The sequence below is a fragment of the Lissotriton helveticus genome, chromosome 9 (genome assembly GCF_964261635.1).
Source record: "Lissotriton helveticus chromosome 9, aLisHel1.1, whole genome shotgun sequence".
NCBI classification, from domain to species: domain Eukaryota; kingdom Metazoa; phylum Chordata; class Amphibia; order Caudata; family Salamandridae; genus Lissotriton; species Lissotriton helveticus.
The window spans coordinates 33,912,590-33,931,932 of NC_136070.1; the positions used below are offsets into that span (position 1 = coordinate 33,912,590).

The window sequence follows — 19,343 nt, forward strand, 5'->3', positions numbered from 1 at the left end:
GCTCCTCCATTGGACTACGTGAAAAGTGGAAGGTAATCAAAGTGAAAGGTAATAGTAATAGATACAAAACCAGTAATCCCACTTTTGGTGAACACGATTTACTGGTTTTACCTGTAAAAAAAAAAAAGTGACAAGAGAAATAAAATGCATGTGTCACAAAACATATAGGTCAACAAAGTCGTAAGAGAACAAAGTAGTGTGAGTCATATGTCCTCATCAATGGCCTGCCATCAAAGTGCAGATGAAAAAAAGATTCAAAATGTATCTTACCCGTTGGTTACGGATAAGAGGCCTCACCTCAGCCTGGCAACAGCTCAGAGGAGAGGCACCGCTGTGAAAGAAGGATGTTTACACGTGTCAGACTCTTCTCCCAGAAAGATCAGTCTTCAAAAAACAAAGAACACTGTTATGAGACTGTTATGAGACAAATACTACCACCCTACAATAATATGGTATCCCTATTTCGCTCATCACTACATCATCACAGTAGCCATATAATGTATTTTCTTACCGCCACATCTACTTACCTAGACTTTCGTAGCAACTTAGTGCTGAGGGTGAGGGGATGCAATATTTTTGCCACGCGATATATAAACCATGTCATATAGTTATCATGTAGGGAAACTTCCTCAGCCCTTTACAGCCAAGTCAAGTCAAGTCAGAGAATTTATATAGCGCACTACATACCCAGAGGGTCTCAAGGCGCTAAAGGAGGGGTGGGGAATTACTTGTCAAATATCCACGTTTTAAGTTGCTTTCTGAATGCTAGGTGGTTCTGGGTAAGGCAAAGGTAAGTGGGAAGTGAGTTCCAGGTTTTAGCTGCCAGGTATGAGAAGGATCTACCTCCCATGGTGGTCTTGTTGATGCGAGGTACAGAGGCAAGGGCTTGGTTGGAAGATCGAAGCTGGCGGGAGGGGGTGTAGAAGGACAGTCGTGTGTTGAGGCATTCTGGTCCGATTTCGTAGAGTGCTTTGTGTGCGTGGGTTAGGAGCCGGAAAGTGATCCTCTTATTGACGGGAAGCCAGTGGAGGTTTTTCAGGTGATCGGAGATATGTTCTTTACGCGGGATGTCTAATATGAGCCTGGCTGAGGCGTTTTGGATTCGTTGGAGTTTTTTCTGGAGTTTAGCGGTAGTCCCGGCGTAGAGGGTGTTTCCATAGTCCAGTCGGCTCGTGACCAGAGCGTGGGTGACCGTTTTCCTAATTTCGGTGGGGATCCAACGAAATGTTTTTTTGAGCATGCGAAGAATGTTGAAGCAGGATGAGGAGACGGCGTTGACTTGTCTGTTCATTGAAAGTGAGGAATCCAGGATGACGCCCAAGTTCCGTGCGTGGTCTGTCGGGATGGGTGCTTTTCCAAGGGCTTTCTGGCCACCAAGAGTCGTCCCATGCGGAGGGGGAGGTACCTTAGATGAGGACTTCTGTTTTATCTGAGTTCAGTTTTAGACGGCTGTGTTTCATCCATTCGGCTACTTCTTTCATTCCTTCGTGAAGGTTCGTTTTGGCGGTGCTAGGGTCATTGGTGAGTGATAGGATCAGTTGAGTGTCATCCGCGTAGGAGATGATGTTGAGGTTGTGTTGGCGGGCGATGGCCGCGAGGGGGCTCATGTATACGTTGAAAAGGGTGGGGCTGAGTGAAGATCCTTGTGGTACGCCGCAGATGACTTCAGTGGCCTCTGACTTGAATGGTGGAAGGCGGACTCTCTGGGTTCTTCCGGTGAGGAACGAGGTGATCCATTCCAGTGCTTTTCCTTGGATTCCGATGTTTCTGAGGCGCTGTAGAAGGGTGCTATGGCGGACTGTGTCGAAGGCTGCGGAGAGGTCGAGGAGGATGACGGCGACTGTGTCTCCATTGTCCAGTAGAGTTCGAATGTCGTCTGTTGCTGCGATGAGGGCGGTCTCAGTGCTGTGTTTTGCTCGGAAGCCGGACTGTGAGGAGTCGAGGGATTTGTTGGCTTCGAGGAAGGCGGCGAGCTGGTTGTTGACAGCTTTCTCGATGACTTTGGCCGGGAATGGAAGGAGCGAGATGGGGCGGTAATTTTTGAGTACGGTGGGGTCCGCTGTGGGTTTTTTCAGAAGGGCACTGAGTTCAGCGTGTTTCCAGCTTTCCGGGAAGGTGGCGGATTCGAAGGAGCAGTTGATGACGTCTCGGAGGTGCGGTGCTATGATGGAGTCTGCTTTGTTGAAGATGTGGTGAGGGCATGGGTCTGTGGGGGATCCTGAGTGGATGGAGTTCATCAGGCGGATGGTGTTCTCAGTGGAGATTGGGTTCCAGTCATTAAGGATGTTCGAGGGGGATGAAGGTCCAGCAGATGGTTGGGTGGGTTGGTCTCCGGGTTGGTTGTCGAAGCTGTTGTGGATGTCTGCAATTTTGTTGTGGAAGAATGAGGCTAGGGAGTCGCAGAGTGCTTGAGTGGGGGTGATGTCGTTAGAGTTGGCCGAGGGATTGGTAAATTCCTTGACGATGTTGAAAAGTTCCTTGCTGTTGTGGGCGTTGTTATCTAGTAGTTCCTTGAAGGTGGTTTTCTTGGCCTTTCGGATCAATTGGTGGTGTATGCGGGTGGCGTTTTTGAAGGCGTCCTTGGTGCTGGTGGTTGGGTCTTTTTTCCAGGCCTTCTCAAGGGAGCGGCAGAGTTTCTTGGATTTCTTAAGATCATCGTTGAACCATGAGGCCTTCTTGCTGCCAAGTTTGCTTTGTCGTTTTTTCAGTGGTGCTAGGATGTCGGCGCTGTTGGATAGCCATAGGGTGAGGTTGGTGGCGGCTTGGTCGGGGTTTGAGGAGTGGGCTGGGGGGTTAAGGAGAAGCGATGAGGAGATCTGGTCGATGGTGATTTTGTTCCAGTTTCTTTGCAGAGTTGGTTGGGGGTGGTTGTTGGGTTTGGGTTTGTTGTAAGTAAAGTGAACGCAGCTGTGGTCAGTCCAGAGGAGAGCCGTAGTGTGGCTGAAGGAGACATGATTGCTGGAGGTGAAGATAGGGTCGAGAGTGTGACCTGCGATGTGGGTGGGGGAAGTGACCAGTTGTTTAAGTCCGAGGTTGGCGAGGTTGTCCAGAAGGGTGGTGGAGTTGCGGTCGTTGTTCTTTTCAAGGTGAAAGTTGAGGTCTCCCAGAAGGATGTAATCTTTGGAGGGGAGCGCGTGTGGAGTGATGAAGTCCGTGATGTCCTCACTAAATTGTGCGCGGGGTCCTGGTGGCCTGTAAAGGAGGGTGCCTCTGAGTGTGGTCTTGGGGTCGATGTGGATCTGGAAGTGAAGGTGTTCAGAGTTGGCGAGATTGACGTCAGAGCTGGTTGAGATGTGGATGGATTTCTTATGTACGATAGCGATTCCTCCTCCTGTGTGGCCAGTACGGTCCTTGCGTATGATCTTATAATCTTCTGGGATGGCAATGGTGATGTCTGGGGCGGAGGAGGCGTTCATCCATGTTTCTGTAAGGAAGGCGACGTCCGGGGAGATGGTGTCTAGTAGATTCCATAGGTCAATGGCGTGCCTGTGGACCGATCGGGTGTTGAGCAAGATGCATTGTAGGTGGTTGGGGTCGGGAATCTGAGGTGTGAGCGTAGCGGAGTTGTTGACGGTGCCGATGAATTTGCAGGAGTAGCATGAGAAAGGTCCATGGGTGTGTCCAGGAGCGGCTTGGACGCAGTTGGTGGAACGGCCGGGGTTAAGGGCTAGGAGGGTGGTGGCATCGTAGGTAATGCGGGAGGGCTGGGCAATGCGAGGGCCAGGGGGTCTGGCGCTGGGCGCGGTCCAGGCGCGGACGGGCGTAGACGGGCTTACCTTTGGCGCACCTTTGGCGCGACTGGGGCGCGAACGCTGCGCGTGGACGCTGCGCGCAAAAGTAACGGTCATATAGGGATGGTGAAGGGGGGGAGGGGCGAGGGCGGCTCAGCTGGGAGGCGGGGCGGGCTCAAGGGAACGGAGCACAACAACAACAATACAAAATGGAGGGGAGGTCAGAGCAGGGCGCCGGGGGATATCGTACAAACAATATGCAGGTCACAATCAAAGCAAGCCAGCAAAGCAGCGACCAAGCAATGTAAGCGCTGGTATATTCCTGGCGTAATTAGAACAAACTATGTCACAATCAATGCAGCTTTGCAATACGATACCACGTCTCAACGAGGAGACAGGGGAGCGACCACTCGAGGCAGGAGCGAGGAGTGGATCACAGCGCTGCGAGGTCAGGGGGCGCTGTATATTGGTAGTGGGAGGGCGGCTCAGCTGGGAGGCGGGGCGGGCTCAAGGGAACGGAGCACAACAACAACAATACAAAATGGAGGGGAGGTCAGAGCAGGGCGCCGGGGGATATCGTACAAACAATATGCAGGTCACAATCAAAGCAAGCCAGCAAAGCAGCGACCAAGCAATGTAAGCGCTGGTATATTCCTGGCGTAATTAGAACAAACTATGTCACAATCAATGCAGCTTCGCAATACGATACCACGTCTTATGGTATTGCAGTCACTGGTAGGTAGGGCTTATCCCTTCAGATAAACACCTACTGTTCCAAGACCACTTCCTGTTGCAACCTGTTTCATCCTCCCCAAGTTATCTTTGGTGTTCCTGTTTCTCTGAATCCTGAATCCTGATTAGTCCTTTGAAAATATATATACATTTCTTTGTTTGTGTGTTGCAATTCGTGTATGTTCCGGGTGCTTATATATGGTATTAGGGATTGGTCCTTTTTCACAATTTTCACTATTGCCTCTGTATAATAATTGGCATTTCTATTTTCCCAGCTTTTTGTGTTCCCTTTGAAAGCTTTCTGACACCAAATAGGTATGTTTTGAGCTCTACTAATAAATATAAATCTTTCAGTCTGACCTCTGCTTCCAAAACAGCTCCTTAAATGCACCTTTAGTTTGCGTTTGTAAAACATCAATTTAACTGCAAACCTCTTTCATAAAACAGTTCTAAGTATCTCCAAAGTATTGCTTAACTGCACTCTCTTTAAAACAGATTTATTGTTGCATACTTTTTATAAACAAATCCATAGCAGAGCACTTTTATAAACAGCTCGACTGCTACACACTTTGCTGCATTACTGCACACTTTCAGAAAACATCTCAATAAACGTACAATTGAATAAAAGTGTTCTGTAACTGCACACATGCATGAAACACTTTGCTGCATTACTGCAACCGGTTTGAAAACATCTCAATAACTGCACAATAAAGTGTTCTGTGCACGCATGCATGAAATCGTTGTTGCATTACTGCACAATTTTAGAAAACATCTCAGTAACTGTACCATTTAATGAAAGCGCTCTGTAACTGCACACATGCATGAGACTTTTCCTGCATCATTGCACACATTTTAGAAAACATGTCAGTAGCTGTACAATTTAATGTAAGGGCTACGTAACTGCACACATGCACAAAACACTTTGATGCATCATTGCATACTTTTAGAAAGCATCTCAGTAGCTTTACAATTTAATGAAAGCTCTTTGTAGCTGCACACATGCACGAAACTCTTTACTGCACCACTGCAGAACATTTCTTAGTAACTGTACAATCTAATGAAAGCGCTCCGTAACTGCACACATGCATGAAACGCTTTGATGCTTCACTGCACATTTTAGAAAACATCTCAGTAACTATATTTTAATGAAAGTGCGCTGTAACTGCACAGTTGCATGAGACGCTTTGCAGCATTACTACGCACTTTTCGAAAACATCTCAGTAACTATAATTTAATGAAAGCGCTCTGTACCTGCACACATGAATTAAACTTTTGCTGCATCATTGCACACATTTACAAAACATCTCAGTAGCTATACAATTTAATGTAAGGGCTACGTAACTGCACACATGCACACAACACTTTGATGCATCACTGCCCGCTTTTAGAAAACATCTCAGTAAATGTACAATTTAATGAAAGAGTTCTGTAATTGCACACATGCATGAAACATTTTGCTGCATCACTGCACCCTTTTAGAAAACATCTCAGAAGCTGTACAATTAACGAAAGCACTACATAACTGCACACATTCACGAAATGCTTTGCTGCATCACTGCACAATTTTAGAAAATATCTCAGTAAAAGTATAAATTAAAGAAAGCGCTCTGTAACTGCACACATGCTTGAAACACTTTGCTGCACCACTGCACATTTTTAGAAAACATCTCAACTGTGCAACTTAATGAAAGTGCGCTGTAACTGCACGCATGCATGAGACGCTCTGCTGCACCACTGCACACTTTTAGAAAAGATCTCAGTAACTGTGCAACTTAATGAAAGTGCTCTATAACTGCACACATGCATGATACGGTTTGCTGCATCACTGCACACTTTTAGAAAAGATCTCAGTAGCTGTACAATTTAATGAACGCACTCTGTAACTGCACACATGCAGCAAACACTTTGCTGCACCACTGCACACTTTTAGAAAAGATCTCAGTAACTGTGCAACTTAATGAAAGTGCTCTATAACTGCACACATGCATGATACGGTTTGCTGCATCACTGCACACTTTTAGAAAAGATCTTAGTAGCTGTACAATTTAATGAAAGCGCTCTGTAACTGCACACATGCAGCAAACACTTTGCTGCACCACTGCACACTTTTAGAAAACATCTCATCTGTAAAATTGAATAAAAGAGCTCTGTACCTGCACACATGCATGAAACGCTTTGCTGCATCACTGCACACTTTTAGAAAACATCGCAACTGTACAATTTAACGAAAGTGCTCAGTTTCTGTATAATTTAATGAAAGTGCTCAGTAACTGCACACGTGCATCAATGCACATTTTTTGAAAATATCTCAGTAACTATAAAATTTAATGAAAGTGCTCTGTAACTGCAGGCATGTATGAGCCTCTTTGTTGAATCATTTCACACTTTTAAAAAACATCTCTGTAACTGAACAATTTAAGGAAAGAGCTCTGTAACTGCATGTATGCATGAGACGTTTTGCTGCATCACTGCACGCTTTTAGAAATCATCTCAGTGTGTACAATTTGAAGAAAGCACTCTGTAACTGCACACGTGCAGCAAACTCTTGGCTGCACCACTGCACACTTTTAGAAAATATCTCAGTAACTGTATAAATTAATGAAAGTACTCTGTAACTGCACACATGCATGAAACTCTTTACTGCACCACTGCACATTTTTTGTAAATTTCTCAGTAACTGTACAATCTAATGAAAGCGCTCTGTACCTGCACGCATGCTTGAGACACTTTGCTGCATCATTGCACACTTTTAGAAAACATCTCAGTAACTGTACAATTTAATGATAGCACTCTGTAATTACACACATGCAGCAAACGCTTTGATGCACCTCTGCACACTCTTAGAAAACATCTCAGTAACTGTGCAAAGTAATAAAAGTGCTCAGTAACTCCGCATATGTATGAGACGGCCCCACCACTGTGTACTTTTATAAACACCGGGGGGCATATTACCAAGGGGGATGATAGACAATTATCGCCGATTTAGCGGCGATAATTCTATCACCCTATTAGCAAGCTGTCGCAAACTGATGATAGCGACAGCTTTTAGGCGATAGTGAGCAGTTTGGGGCCCGCTTTGCATGACATGCAAAGTGGGCGTACCCAACCCGTTAGCGACTGAAAGCAGTCGATAACATCGCTATCGCCTATTAACAAGGCAGGCGTAGCGTTGGAAATATTCGCGCTAAGCGCGGATATCTCCAAAAACTAACGCCTGCTTAGACCAGTTCCTAGCCATGTTATCCAATGGGAGGTGGATAACATGGCTAAGAGCATTTTGTCGCTAATGCGTGAATATCGCTGTATTCTCAGCGATATTCACGCTATCGCCGGAAAATGTATCGCTTTGGAAATAAACATTGCTAATAGCACGTTATCTTAGCGATAATTTCCGGCGATGCTTAGCGATAAAAAAATTGTTGCTAAGCCTAGTTAGCGATAAATATCGCTAATCGTTGGTAACATGCCCCCTGGATTATTACCCACTTGTATTTAACTGCTGAAGATTAATACACACTTTTTTGTAACACAACTTTATAACTACATACTTTAATAAACATCTTAAGCGCACACTTTAATTAAATCGGTCTGCAACTGCACACATTTGCGAACAGCCGTGCAACTGCAAGCTTTTACAAAGTAATTCTAGACTGCACATTTCACAAAATAGCTACTTAACTGCACACGTAGATACTATGCCAGTAGAAATAAACTCTTTTTAAGCAGCCCTCTAGCTGCATACTGTTATAACAACTCCACTGGAGCTGTACGCTTTAATAAAAGCTCTCAGGTGGCCTCCTTTGTATAAAATCAGTTTCTTCTGTGATTTTATTTTTATGAAACGGCTCCTGCTTGTGTGCAGCCCTTGGTAGAGACCTCTGAAGCATTTGATTTCAGAGGTTCTGAGACACAAGTGTGTCTTCATTAACCTGGCTTATTGTGAGCTGTGGGCCAGTCATCGCGACTTCAGCGGCTTTGCATTTATACACCAATCATTTGATGGCCAACACCTCAGAAATAACAGGGGGTTTTGGGGGACTGGTGCTCAACACTGGGGTGCAGGTTTAGCTGAAAAACTTACTTTCTGGTGATTATGTTTTCATTTCTTTCCATTTCAGGAAATCCCACTCTCTGAGATTTTGAGCCTGGAACTTGCCAAGAACTTGAGTCTGCAGCCTGCCGGCACCAACCCACACTGCTTCGAGATCACCACAGCCAGTATGGTGTACTACATCGGCGAGAACCCGCTGAAAGCGCCCAGCACGCCGCCCATTAACAATGTCGCGACCAGCGGTGCTGGCCTGGAGGTGGCCCGCATGTGGGAGACGGCCATCCAGCACGCCCTGATGCCCGTGAACCCCAAGGGACTGAGGCCGGGTTCGGTGCATGGGCACCACAGTGAGTTTAGTGGGCCATGGTGGGCTTTGCTTGAAAAGGGGCAGTCACTGAGGAGCAGTGGGCGGGATATAAAGAATAGGACATGTTGGCGAGTGTTTTATGATGCCACGAAGGAGATGCGGGTCTGCAGTCTACCTGTTGGTGCCGTCAAATTGTCACCATTAAGCTAACCTCCCTGGGTAATAGCAGCACTTAGTTGGTAGAGAATAGTATTGGATGAGAAGGTGCCTGCAATCTGCCTACCAAACAAAAGGGGGCACTGTTGGGTTCTGGCTGCACGAAGTAAAGTTGGCAAAGGTGAAGTAGTATCCGCCTTTAGCCAGATCCATTATATCATTGGCTGAGATCTTGGAAGAGGTCATCATCATCCCAATAGAAGGGGAATCTGGTGTATCCCTCTCTGGTATGGGCAGTGAAATTGACTGCAAAGTTGTAAGTAGCTTGCCCAAGCGCTCTGCCTCACAGGCATTGCCTCAGAGCATGCAAATGCCTTATTTTTTTGCCACCTGTTTCATGCCCTCGTCTTCTTTTGGTACAGGCCATCAGGTTGGCTGCCCACACTAGTGCTTACAAATGCTAAGTCGATTGTGTGGCGACCGCCTCTTGCCTCTCACTCCTTACTCTATTGCAGAGATGGCAGTGCCCCATTCCAGCGACAATAGTTTGTCACATATCTCATGAATGGCTTTGTTAAGTCTGTATTGGATTGACACCCATGAGGGAATTCCTCCCAAATGGAATCTGTTTTTATTTTTACCTAGTGTGGTCCTCACTACAGGGTGGGGGCTCTTCGCGGCTTAACAAATAGGTGCCAATATTACCCAGCAGAAGCTCTGCTCATAGCCACTCAAGTGTAAAAGATACTTCTGATTTTCGGAGAGTCAATAAGACAAATGTATACCTTACCGGATTCAGTAGCACGCACCCAGAATACACATGGATCCCTGACATGTTAAAGTGTAAGAGACTAACCATGTGGGCAAATAATCTCATAAAGCCTCTTTTCCTCTTCAAGAGGTAAAAAGTGTCTTAAAGTTCTGTTTTTTATTCTACACTTAGCAGACAATATACAATACAACCAAAAAGAAGAAGAATTAGAAAGGTAATAATTTATTATGAATTAATTAAAACCTTATGATAATTTACTCCCAATCCAGTTAAAAGGGTCGCTGTCATTTAAAATCAATAAAACATACAGGATGCAATGTAAGATTGTTCAGTAAATAGAAACAAAATTATATAAAAGAGTCTCAGGTCCACTTCAAGTACAAACAGGCTGATGATTCAGGACAAGAGGGGCTTACAAAAAGTGTGGTATTTAGTTATACCATGCTCTTCACCCCTCAATCGTAGCAAAGCCTCGTCTATACATTTAACTAGATTTGCTGCCATTTGGGGAAGAGCTTACCTGCTCAATGCATTTCTCAAAACCTTTTGATGAAAAGTGGCCTTAGCCCCATTCGTTGCTCTAGAAAAAAAGTCTGAGCAAAGTCACAGAATGTGGACTAGTGTTGCAAGTAGGCCTGAGCTTGAAATTCCGCTCCACTCGCGGAGTTTTTCACACTCTGTGTAGTGCGCAGAGTTCAGACAAACTCCGCTTCGCGTAGCGGAATTTGTTCCTCGCTCGCGCTCGCCAAGTTTAACCTGGTGAGTGCGATAGAGAAAAATCTTACTCCAGACCACCTCCTGGCAAGATTTCTCAACACGGGGGGTCGCAGATGGCCGCTGCTACTCGCACTGAGAAACGCATTGAGGAAGCTACCGCTCGAGGACAACATCTGCTCGAGCGGCAAAAAGAAGCAGAATCCTCTTGCACTGCATATGGTGTCGTTGCGCATGCGCAGGTCTCTCAAGCAGTACCCGTATGGCGAGGAGGAGGAGGAGGGCAGGCCGGGATGCCGTGGTAAACAGGTAAGTGGTTTTTACTTTTTTTATATTACTTGTAACTTATATCTTAAAAGGGGGTGGAGGCAGGCGGCGGGCCAACTACGCTCTGCTGCAGAGTGTCCAAAGATTTGCCAACGCTGCATTCTACTCGGAACGCGGAGTAGGAAAATCTCCGCACACTCCGCGGGCGGAGCGGAGTTGTCTGCACACGGTTAGTGTTAAGCCACTGTGTGTACCTTAACGGCGCTTTGTAATTACCGTACCATTTCACATAGGTATATGAGTGAAAGGGATGTGCAATGGGTGTTACTGTAGGTGTTCCACCACAATGCCCATTGCTTTTTGACGCTGCCACAGATATACAAGAATGCGTAAATCCGAGACGGTGCCAAAAACTAGCGCCATACAAAAGCAGGCGTTGGATTGGTGCAACGAGGAGAAAGGCTTTTATTTCTCCTCGTTTTTGCTTTTTCCATGTGTGCGGCACATAAAAGAGCAAAACACCATTAATGATTGTTTTTGTGCAGGAATGTGTCCCTTCCTGCACAAAAGCAATCATTAAATAATGGTGCTTTGCTACTTTTATGTGTGCTGCAGAATGCAGCATACAGAGAAATAGAAATTGCCATTTTGATTTTTTATGTGCAGGAAGGGACACCTTCCTGCACATAAACAATAAACCCTTTAACACCGGTACCCTTGCACTATAATGCAAGAGTGTCTGTGTTGGCACTAGGCTGCTTTTTGTAGTGCCAGAGCAAGGGAAAACACAGGGGTATGCCATATTCTTGTAAATACTGCGTATACCAACATTTTTTTAAATAGCGCAGCGCGGCACTGGAAATTTCCCGCCACGCTGCGCCATATCCTTGTGCCCCTATGTTCTGGGAATATGAGTGCTGATCACACTGTAAACACTGAGGCTTAAGAACAGGAGTGCTAATTTGTCATTTGTGCTAGGCAACTTTAATGCCACTCTTAGATGACACCAATTGCCCAGCAGTGAAAGCTCTAGTCAAGGACATGGAGAGTCTTCAACTCGTCCAACTTGTTCTCGCCCCCACACACAGATTAGGGCATGCACTCGATCTAGTGTTCACCAATATGGCTTTTGTGGAACCTTTACCCCCAATTCCTCTGTTGTGATCACATCATCTGGCCATCCTTATAAGCTTATCCCATGTTAGGACACCAATAAATCATGCCCTTGCTCCCATGTGGGCAGAACAATGGCCTAAGGTGACCCCTTAGAGGGTTAGTTAAGCCCTCAACAATAGACGTCTGACTTTTGAATGCTCTGTCGACAAAGCCAGCAGTCAATTTAATGGCTGGCTCAGAGGAGCACTTGATCAAATTGTCTCCATCACAAGATAGCCGCACGCAGAAATAAACCATCAGCAGGAGGGTTCAGTGATAAACTCTCAGTCCTTAAAAAAGAATGTAAGAGGCTTGAGCGCAGAGCCGACGATCCCGGCTGCAAAGCTGAGTACAAGATAGCTTTGAAAACCTATCACCTGCGTATCAACCAGTCGCGACATGATTATTATTCTAGGAAAATCTCCACTTCGAATAACTCCTCTTGAGAAATCTTTTTAATTCTGAAATCTCTCACCTCGCTATCTTCTGTCTCACCCTCATCCCTTCGGTCTGAAGAGAGTTACAATGCCCTGGCCTCATTTTCTATGAAAAGGTTGAAAATATCGACACCTCATTGTCAGCGGAAGCCAGAAACCACCCTCAGCTAGCGTCATGGTTTGACACCTCGGTGGACAGCGACAATCTCAAGCATTTCTGCCCCATCCAACTTTAGTAACTTGCTTCCCTTTGCACTGCCGCCAAATCTGGATCCCCAGTTGACCTCATCTCCCCCTCCATCTTGGATCAGGGCTGTGAAAATATTCAGCGGGTACCATATGAACTCATCAAACTCTCTCTGTCCGCCGGATGTGTCCCACATCCAGCGGACAGAGCGAGGTGGTACCATGGTGGTACCCCTTCTAAAGAAACTCCTACGTGACCTGATAAGTTGCAAGATAATTGACCTATTTCTCTGTTTCCTCTGTTCTGCTGCTGCTGAGAAGCAGCTCTTCAGCTATCTGGAGTCCAACAATCTCTTGCATAAGACACAATCTGGCGCCTGCCCCTCCTACAGTACCCAATCCGCCTTGCTGCTGGCCTCTGAGGTGGCCTGTTGGATCATGGAGTAGGGTGACACGGCGGCCATCTTGATGCTAGACCTCAGTGGTGCCTGTGACACCGGCTCTAAAACTGTGGCATTGGCGGCAATGTTTTGTGCTGGCTGACCTCATTCTTGCATGGACTTATATTTCAGGTCTCTATAAAACCCTTTCACTTGTTGGTGTGCCCCTTGCAGCATGGAGTTCCGGAGCGATCTTCACACAGCCCAACCCTTTTCAATGTATTTGTCCGCCCCCTGGCAGAGGTCATTGAGAATTTTTTTATTTTTAATTCAAAGGTCAATCATACCATCAGACCCAGGGAACTTCAATGGGGAGCACCATGGCCCCTAGTGCCGCCTGCTTGTAGATGTCCTCTTTTGAAGAGGAATTCATTTTAAATGACTCCAGCCCATACCAGGAAACTCTTTGCCTCTGGAAGAGGTTTATAGATGATGTCATCATCTTCTGGCCAGGCAATGTGGATACATGTAATGATTTCTGTGTGTGGATTAATACTTTGAATCCATACCTCAAATTCACAGGCTCTATTTCAGACAACCAAATTCCGTTCCTCGATCTCTTAATAAGGCTAGATAATGGTACCTTGAGCACAACAATATATAGGAAGCCAACGGATCTCAACAGCCTTCTACTGTTCAGTGGTTGCCATCCGTGTGCCCTTAAAGAAAATCTCCCTGTGGGACAGTTTCTGAGACTCCGCAGAAATTGTAGCCAACTGGAGGACTATAAAACAGAAGCAGAGACATTGGCAAAAAGCCTTGCGCAACGTGAATTTGCCGCACGCAGTATTGCCCTTTCAAAAAAACACGCAAGAAACAATAACAGGGAGGCTCTATTAGAACCCAGAAAAAAAGTAGAAAACAGAGATGTGGACATGTGTAACAACATATACCCCAGCCTCTATTAGGATGAAAAATGTCATCAGGAAACATTGGGGCATATTAAATACTAGGGAGCATGACCCTTGAACAACCACGCTTTGCCTTTAAACGATCAAAAAATCTGAAAGATATACTGATCGATATCAGACCTCAGACACAAACGGTTAACACACAAAGACAGCTGTGGGACCTTCTGCCTGTCCAGGGTCACTACCAGTGCAGCACTTGCACAGTCTGCGTCCTCACAACTGTGACTAAGAATATCTTCTTCAATGCAACCTTCACATGGGAATTGCGTAAACACACAAATTGTAATACGACAAATTGCATTTATATGATTACATGTCCCTGCAATCTCAGACACATAGGGATGACTACACGTCCGGTCGAAGTGAGAATTACGGAACATCGAAGTAATTTCCGATGTCATAAAGTGAAAACCAAAATGTGCACACACTTCTTTAACACCCAAAATTCACCAGACTCTTTTCGTTGGGTAATTCTTGAAACATTCACTAAAATCAGCAAAGAAGCTTTGTTTTACAAAGAACAAAGATGGGTGCATCGTCTGTCTTCTGACAGACAAGGACTGAATGAGGACATTCCTTGGAGCGCTTTACGCACTTAAAAACTCCCTTGGAATAGCATCTTATCACTGCATCACTGACACCTATTGCCCGTCATTTAGACCCAGTACACTAAGATTCACATTTATGTTATATTATATATTAGGGAGGCTTTGCAAGAGATGATAATGAAGCTTTATTATGGCCTTTACTCCACTCCAAAATGACCCCCAAGCTTTCCATAGATTACAAAATGGCCCCCATCCCCTTTTTCTTCTCTTTACCATGAACGGAGGATGTGTCAAACTCACAATGGTTGCCAACTAAGATTGAAATGCCAGAAACCGGTCCCCGGTAGCTTGTCTCCTTTCTGGTGAAGAATTGGCTTGGTAGTTTGGTCTGCCCTGTTCCCATGATGCACTGGGCCAGGGACAGACTAATTTGCATATAGCCAGGTTCTGAGCTGGGATGGGGCAGTGAGATAAATAACGGTGATGGATCAAGCCCTGATCTTTGGACTGGGTAAGAGTGGTCTGCTTAATTCAGACACTCTGTTCATCACCACCCCCTTTTCTGAATTGCCAACTAAGATTACCCTTATAAACTCGACACATAACTTATTAGGTTACTCTCCTATCTGCATTTCACATACTGCGGGGCAGAACAATATATATCTTCAGTAGCCTCACGACCGCTCACCATGTACATACTTTTTATTGAAAATAAGGCGGAAGCCCGGGCGGTCGAGTATTTTATTAATTCCACAACCTCCAAAACCCTGCACCTGATCAGGGTTGTTTCCATAACCTTCAGATGTAGAAACAGACTAGCTGCTCAAGTTAGGGTACCCACTCCAAATTGGCGCCTGAGTATAGAGAACAGCACAATGGCTGTCCTCCTCACTCACGTGAATGGTCCATCCGCAGCTGCTAGCAATCAGGCATTAACGAGGAGGAGCAACAGGTATTTAAACTAGTAGTGAATTTTTCACTACACCATACCTCCCGGTCCCAGCAGCAGTAGGTAGGTCCTTGGTACTACGCAAACGTGATTACTGTGATAACCTTTACGGTCTGTTGATGTTCTGCACTCCCAACCCCTTGTTAAAGGGTTCCCAGCCAGTTTAAACATTCAACGAGGTAGACATTTCCCGCTACCTCCTCTCCCTTTTTTGTTTCTTTAACCCAGCTTCAGTAACAAACATGAAGCTTGTATAGTTCCACCACAACTGGGATCACTTTTTAATGCTGTGGGCAATGTTAATGAACTACCCCTGAATGATGTGCACTTCTCTATGTGCCAGATAGCGTGATGTAGGTGCATGTCAGTGTATGTTCTAAGGAGGCCCACATATCTAATCCTCTAGTTGATCCAATTAAAACACTATTAACTTCGCAACCTGACAGCTTTTAACTGTTCCTTTTTATCTGCATACCCCTGTAGTATATGGGGAAATTTCTCATATCTTGACCTGCCGGGGATTTATGAAGCAGTAGTATATTCTAATTAGGATGAGTCTTGTGCTCTTTCTGCAGTTTTTGTTTTTTAACCGCTTCAGCGCGGCGCGAATTTTCGCGCTGTGCTGAGCGTTCTAATAAGCCAACGGGCTCATGACGGAACGGTTCCGTCATGAGCACAGGCCAACCGACGCTCATGACGGAACCGTTCCGTCATGAGCATGGAAGGGGTTAATACACGGATTTGGTCACTACACACATGAGCAATAATGTGACCACTTCAATACTTGCCACCTGGTGTTATTATGCCTGCAACACCTCACCACTGTGTGCTGTGATTTAGACACACAGGGAATAGGACAGTAGTGTTTGATTTTTGTTTTACATCATACATTAATATGTGATTTTTTCGCCATTATAGGTAGAACCAGTACTACCAGCCATTAGACAGAGTAAGTCATGGTGACTTAAATCCCAAACATTAATTCATTATTGTTTTCCAGTCCACCTTGGTGTAGATAGTTTTTTAACTTTAGGTCCTGACGAATCGCCTCTAGACTTGGAGAATTGCGAAGAAACATGTTGACCAACCACACGGAAGAGCGCCACACCTAAGACATTAACTTAGCATTGCGCCTTTCCTCTATATTTTAATCAGGGTAGGAGACCCCACAATTAACGTTATTTTTGCTGGTACTCCCAATCCTGTTTTAACTCACATAAACATCACACACCTCTTATTCATCTAAACTCACTTAATCTCTCAACCCCAAGGCACCAAACAGCTATTTGGAAAAAGATCTCCGCCAAAGTGCCCCTCATCGGGAGCCCGTCAGGCATTGCAGCGCTGGCCAGACGAAGGGCGGCCCGATGATGAACCAAGACACCCAACTGGGTGTGTGAGGGCATTACAATCCAAAGAAATGTACTCCCATCTCTTTGACTCTGTAGCCTACCGCCCTTTGTATATTGCTCAATTCTAGATCATTCAGGAACAGCACAGCTTTAGTTTTCAGAGGTCATTGAGTGACATGGTTTTCCATTATTTCATACACCGATGGCAAAAAGATTGTAATCACTCTATAACAGAACCGCGACTCTGGCCTCCTCCCTTCGCCTATGCCTGTCGAAAGTTGTGGCATGGACGGACTCAAACTGTTTAAAACTGAATGCCGGGAAGATGGAGGAAGAATTGATTCTCGGCAAGCACCTCATCATGTGGTCGAATGCACGATGGTCTGATAGCCTCGGTCCTCTGCCCCTTCCAAGCCCAAGGGTACAACTCTGGGCATCTGGTTCGACGGAAAACTCTCCTTCGATGCCCAGATTACTGCCCTCCTAGGGAAACAGTTTAGGATGGTGAAATCCTTGCGGAAAATTTTACCTCTCCTCCCTGAATCCACCCAAAAAACAGTAGTCCAGGCGCTGGTGATATCCAGGCTGCTCTACTGCAATGTTCTCTATATGGGTGTATCCCAATCCCGTCTGAACAGACTTCAACGGGTCCAGAATGCCGCTGCTCGGGCACTGCTCAAGCTACCCAAGCGGGCCTCTATCCGTCCTGCACTGAGAAGCTGTACTGGCTGCCGATAAGGCAAAGAGTTACCTTCAAGGCGCTCTAAGCCCTTTCCTCCCAAGACCCTTACTATCGTCGGTCAATGGTGAGACCCTATATACCATCGCGGGGCCTAAGATCAACCGGAGCTAAATGGGCCATCATTCCAAAATTCAACAGGGGCAGAATATGAGGCTGTTCATTTGGCCTTTTCACACCCAAAATCTGGATCTCTCGCCCTGTGGAAATTATGCTAGCCCCTCCGAAATCCTTTTCAGAAAAAAACCTAAAAACGGGCTTTTTGGATCTGGTTGAGTCTTCTTCATGTGCTGGGCGGCTTCTTTCATTTGCGTCAGTTTATTAGTGATGGGACAATTTGTAAGGTGTATCCATGCGCTTCATAAGTCCCATTATTAATATTATGGTTGTTATTAGCAGCACTCCCGTCCTCACATCCGAGTGTGAGTGTTTACAACAATCCTAGTCACAGACGTTGTTTACAGTATGCACAGAACTCCTGTCCCCAGACTTCAATATTTACAGTATGCACAGAACTCCTTTCCTGAGACTTCAGTTTACAGTATGAACAGAACTCCTGTCCCCAGACTTCAATGTTTACAGTATGCACAGAACTCCTGTCCCCAGACTTCAATGTTTACAGTATGCACAGAACTCCTGTCCCCAGACTTCAGTGTTTACAGTATGCCCAGAACTCCTGTCCCTAGACTTCAGTGTTTACAATATACCCAGAACTCCTGTCCCCAGACTTCAGTGTTTACAGTATGCACAGAACTCCTGTCCCCAGACTTCAGTGTTCACAGTATGCACAGAACTCCTGTCCCCAGACTTCAATGTGTGCAGTGTGATCAGCACACCTATTACCAAACCTCAGAGTTTTCAGTATGATCAGACCTCCTTTCCCCAGACTTCAGTGTTTACAGTGTGCACATCACTCCTGTTCCCTGGCCTGGGTTTTTACAGTGTGCACAGTGCTCCTGCTCCAAGATGTCAGCATTTACAGTGTGATCAGCAGTCCTGTCCCCAGACTTTAGTGTTTATAGTGTGTACATCACTCTTGTTCCCAGACCTGGGTGTTTACAGTGTGTACAGTGCCCCTGTTCCCAGATGTCAGTGTTTACAGTGGGATCAGTACTCCTGTCCCCAGACTTTAGTGTTTATAGTGTGTACATCACTCCTGTCTGCAGACCTTAGTATTTACAGTCTGCACATCACTTCTGTTCCCAGACCTGGGTGTTTACAGTGTGCACAGTGCCTCTGTTCCAAGATGTCAGTTTTTACAGTGGGATCAGCACTCCTGTCCCCAGGGATTCTTAGTGTGTGAGGGGTATTTTAAAAACACTTAGTGCTTTTCCAGGTCAATTCCTGGACCAGCCACACTCACCTTTCTGTGTATCACAGCACATGTATATACAAATATAAAAACATATAAGTAAACAGGGTAGAACTTTTTGTATATAAAAACTTGTATTGGAGGCTGATTCTTTCTGATTACCTCTAAGTTCCTTACTTTTTTATTTTCGATACCCCATGGCATCACCATCCATGGATGGGAGGCAGGATGCTTTCTAATAAGACTCGGTGCTTCCCAAGTGATTGCCTGTGTGAGCTGTGAAGGCTGCAAGAGTCTAAGCATGGGCGAATTTTGCAAATTCGCGAGACGCAAATTTGCGGATTTGCGAATTCGCGATCTGCAAAATTTGCGATTTTGTGCGAATTTGCGGATTTTTTTTGCGTGTTCGCAGGTGTTCGTGGGCACTTTGCGTGTTCGCGGGTTTTCGTGGGGCGCTTTGCGTGTTCGCTGTTTTTTTTTTGCCTGGTTAATCACTGCCACCCTCTCGTTTTGTATGTCCTTCTGCCCTCTGTACCACTCGTTTCTGTGCCCTTCTGCCCTCTGCCCCACTCATTTTTTGTCCC

General features: G+C 45.7%; 1 protein-coding gene across 1 annotated transcript in view; it reads left to right on the top strand.

Moving 5' to 3' along the window:
* The window catches only part of PRKD1 (protein kinase D1), a 723,569-nt gene that overhangs the window by 571,251 nt on the left and 132,975 nt on the right, over nt 1-19,343 (top strand). The window contains exon 10 of the mRNA XM_078659419.1: nt 8,582-8,861. Within this exon, the coding sequence (XP_078515545.1) occupies nt 8,582-8,861 (280 nt within the window). The remainder of the gene's footprint in view (nt 1-8,581; nt 8,862-19,343) is intronic.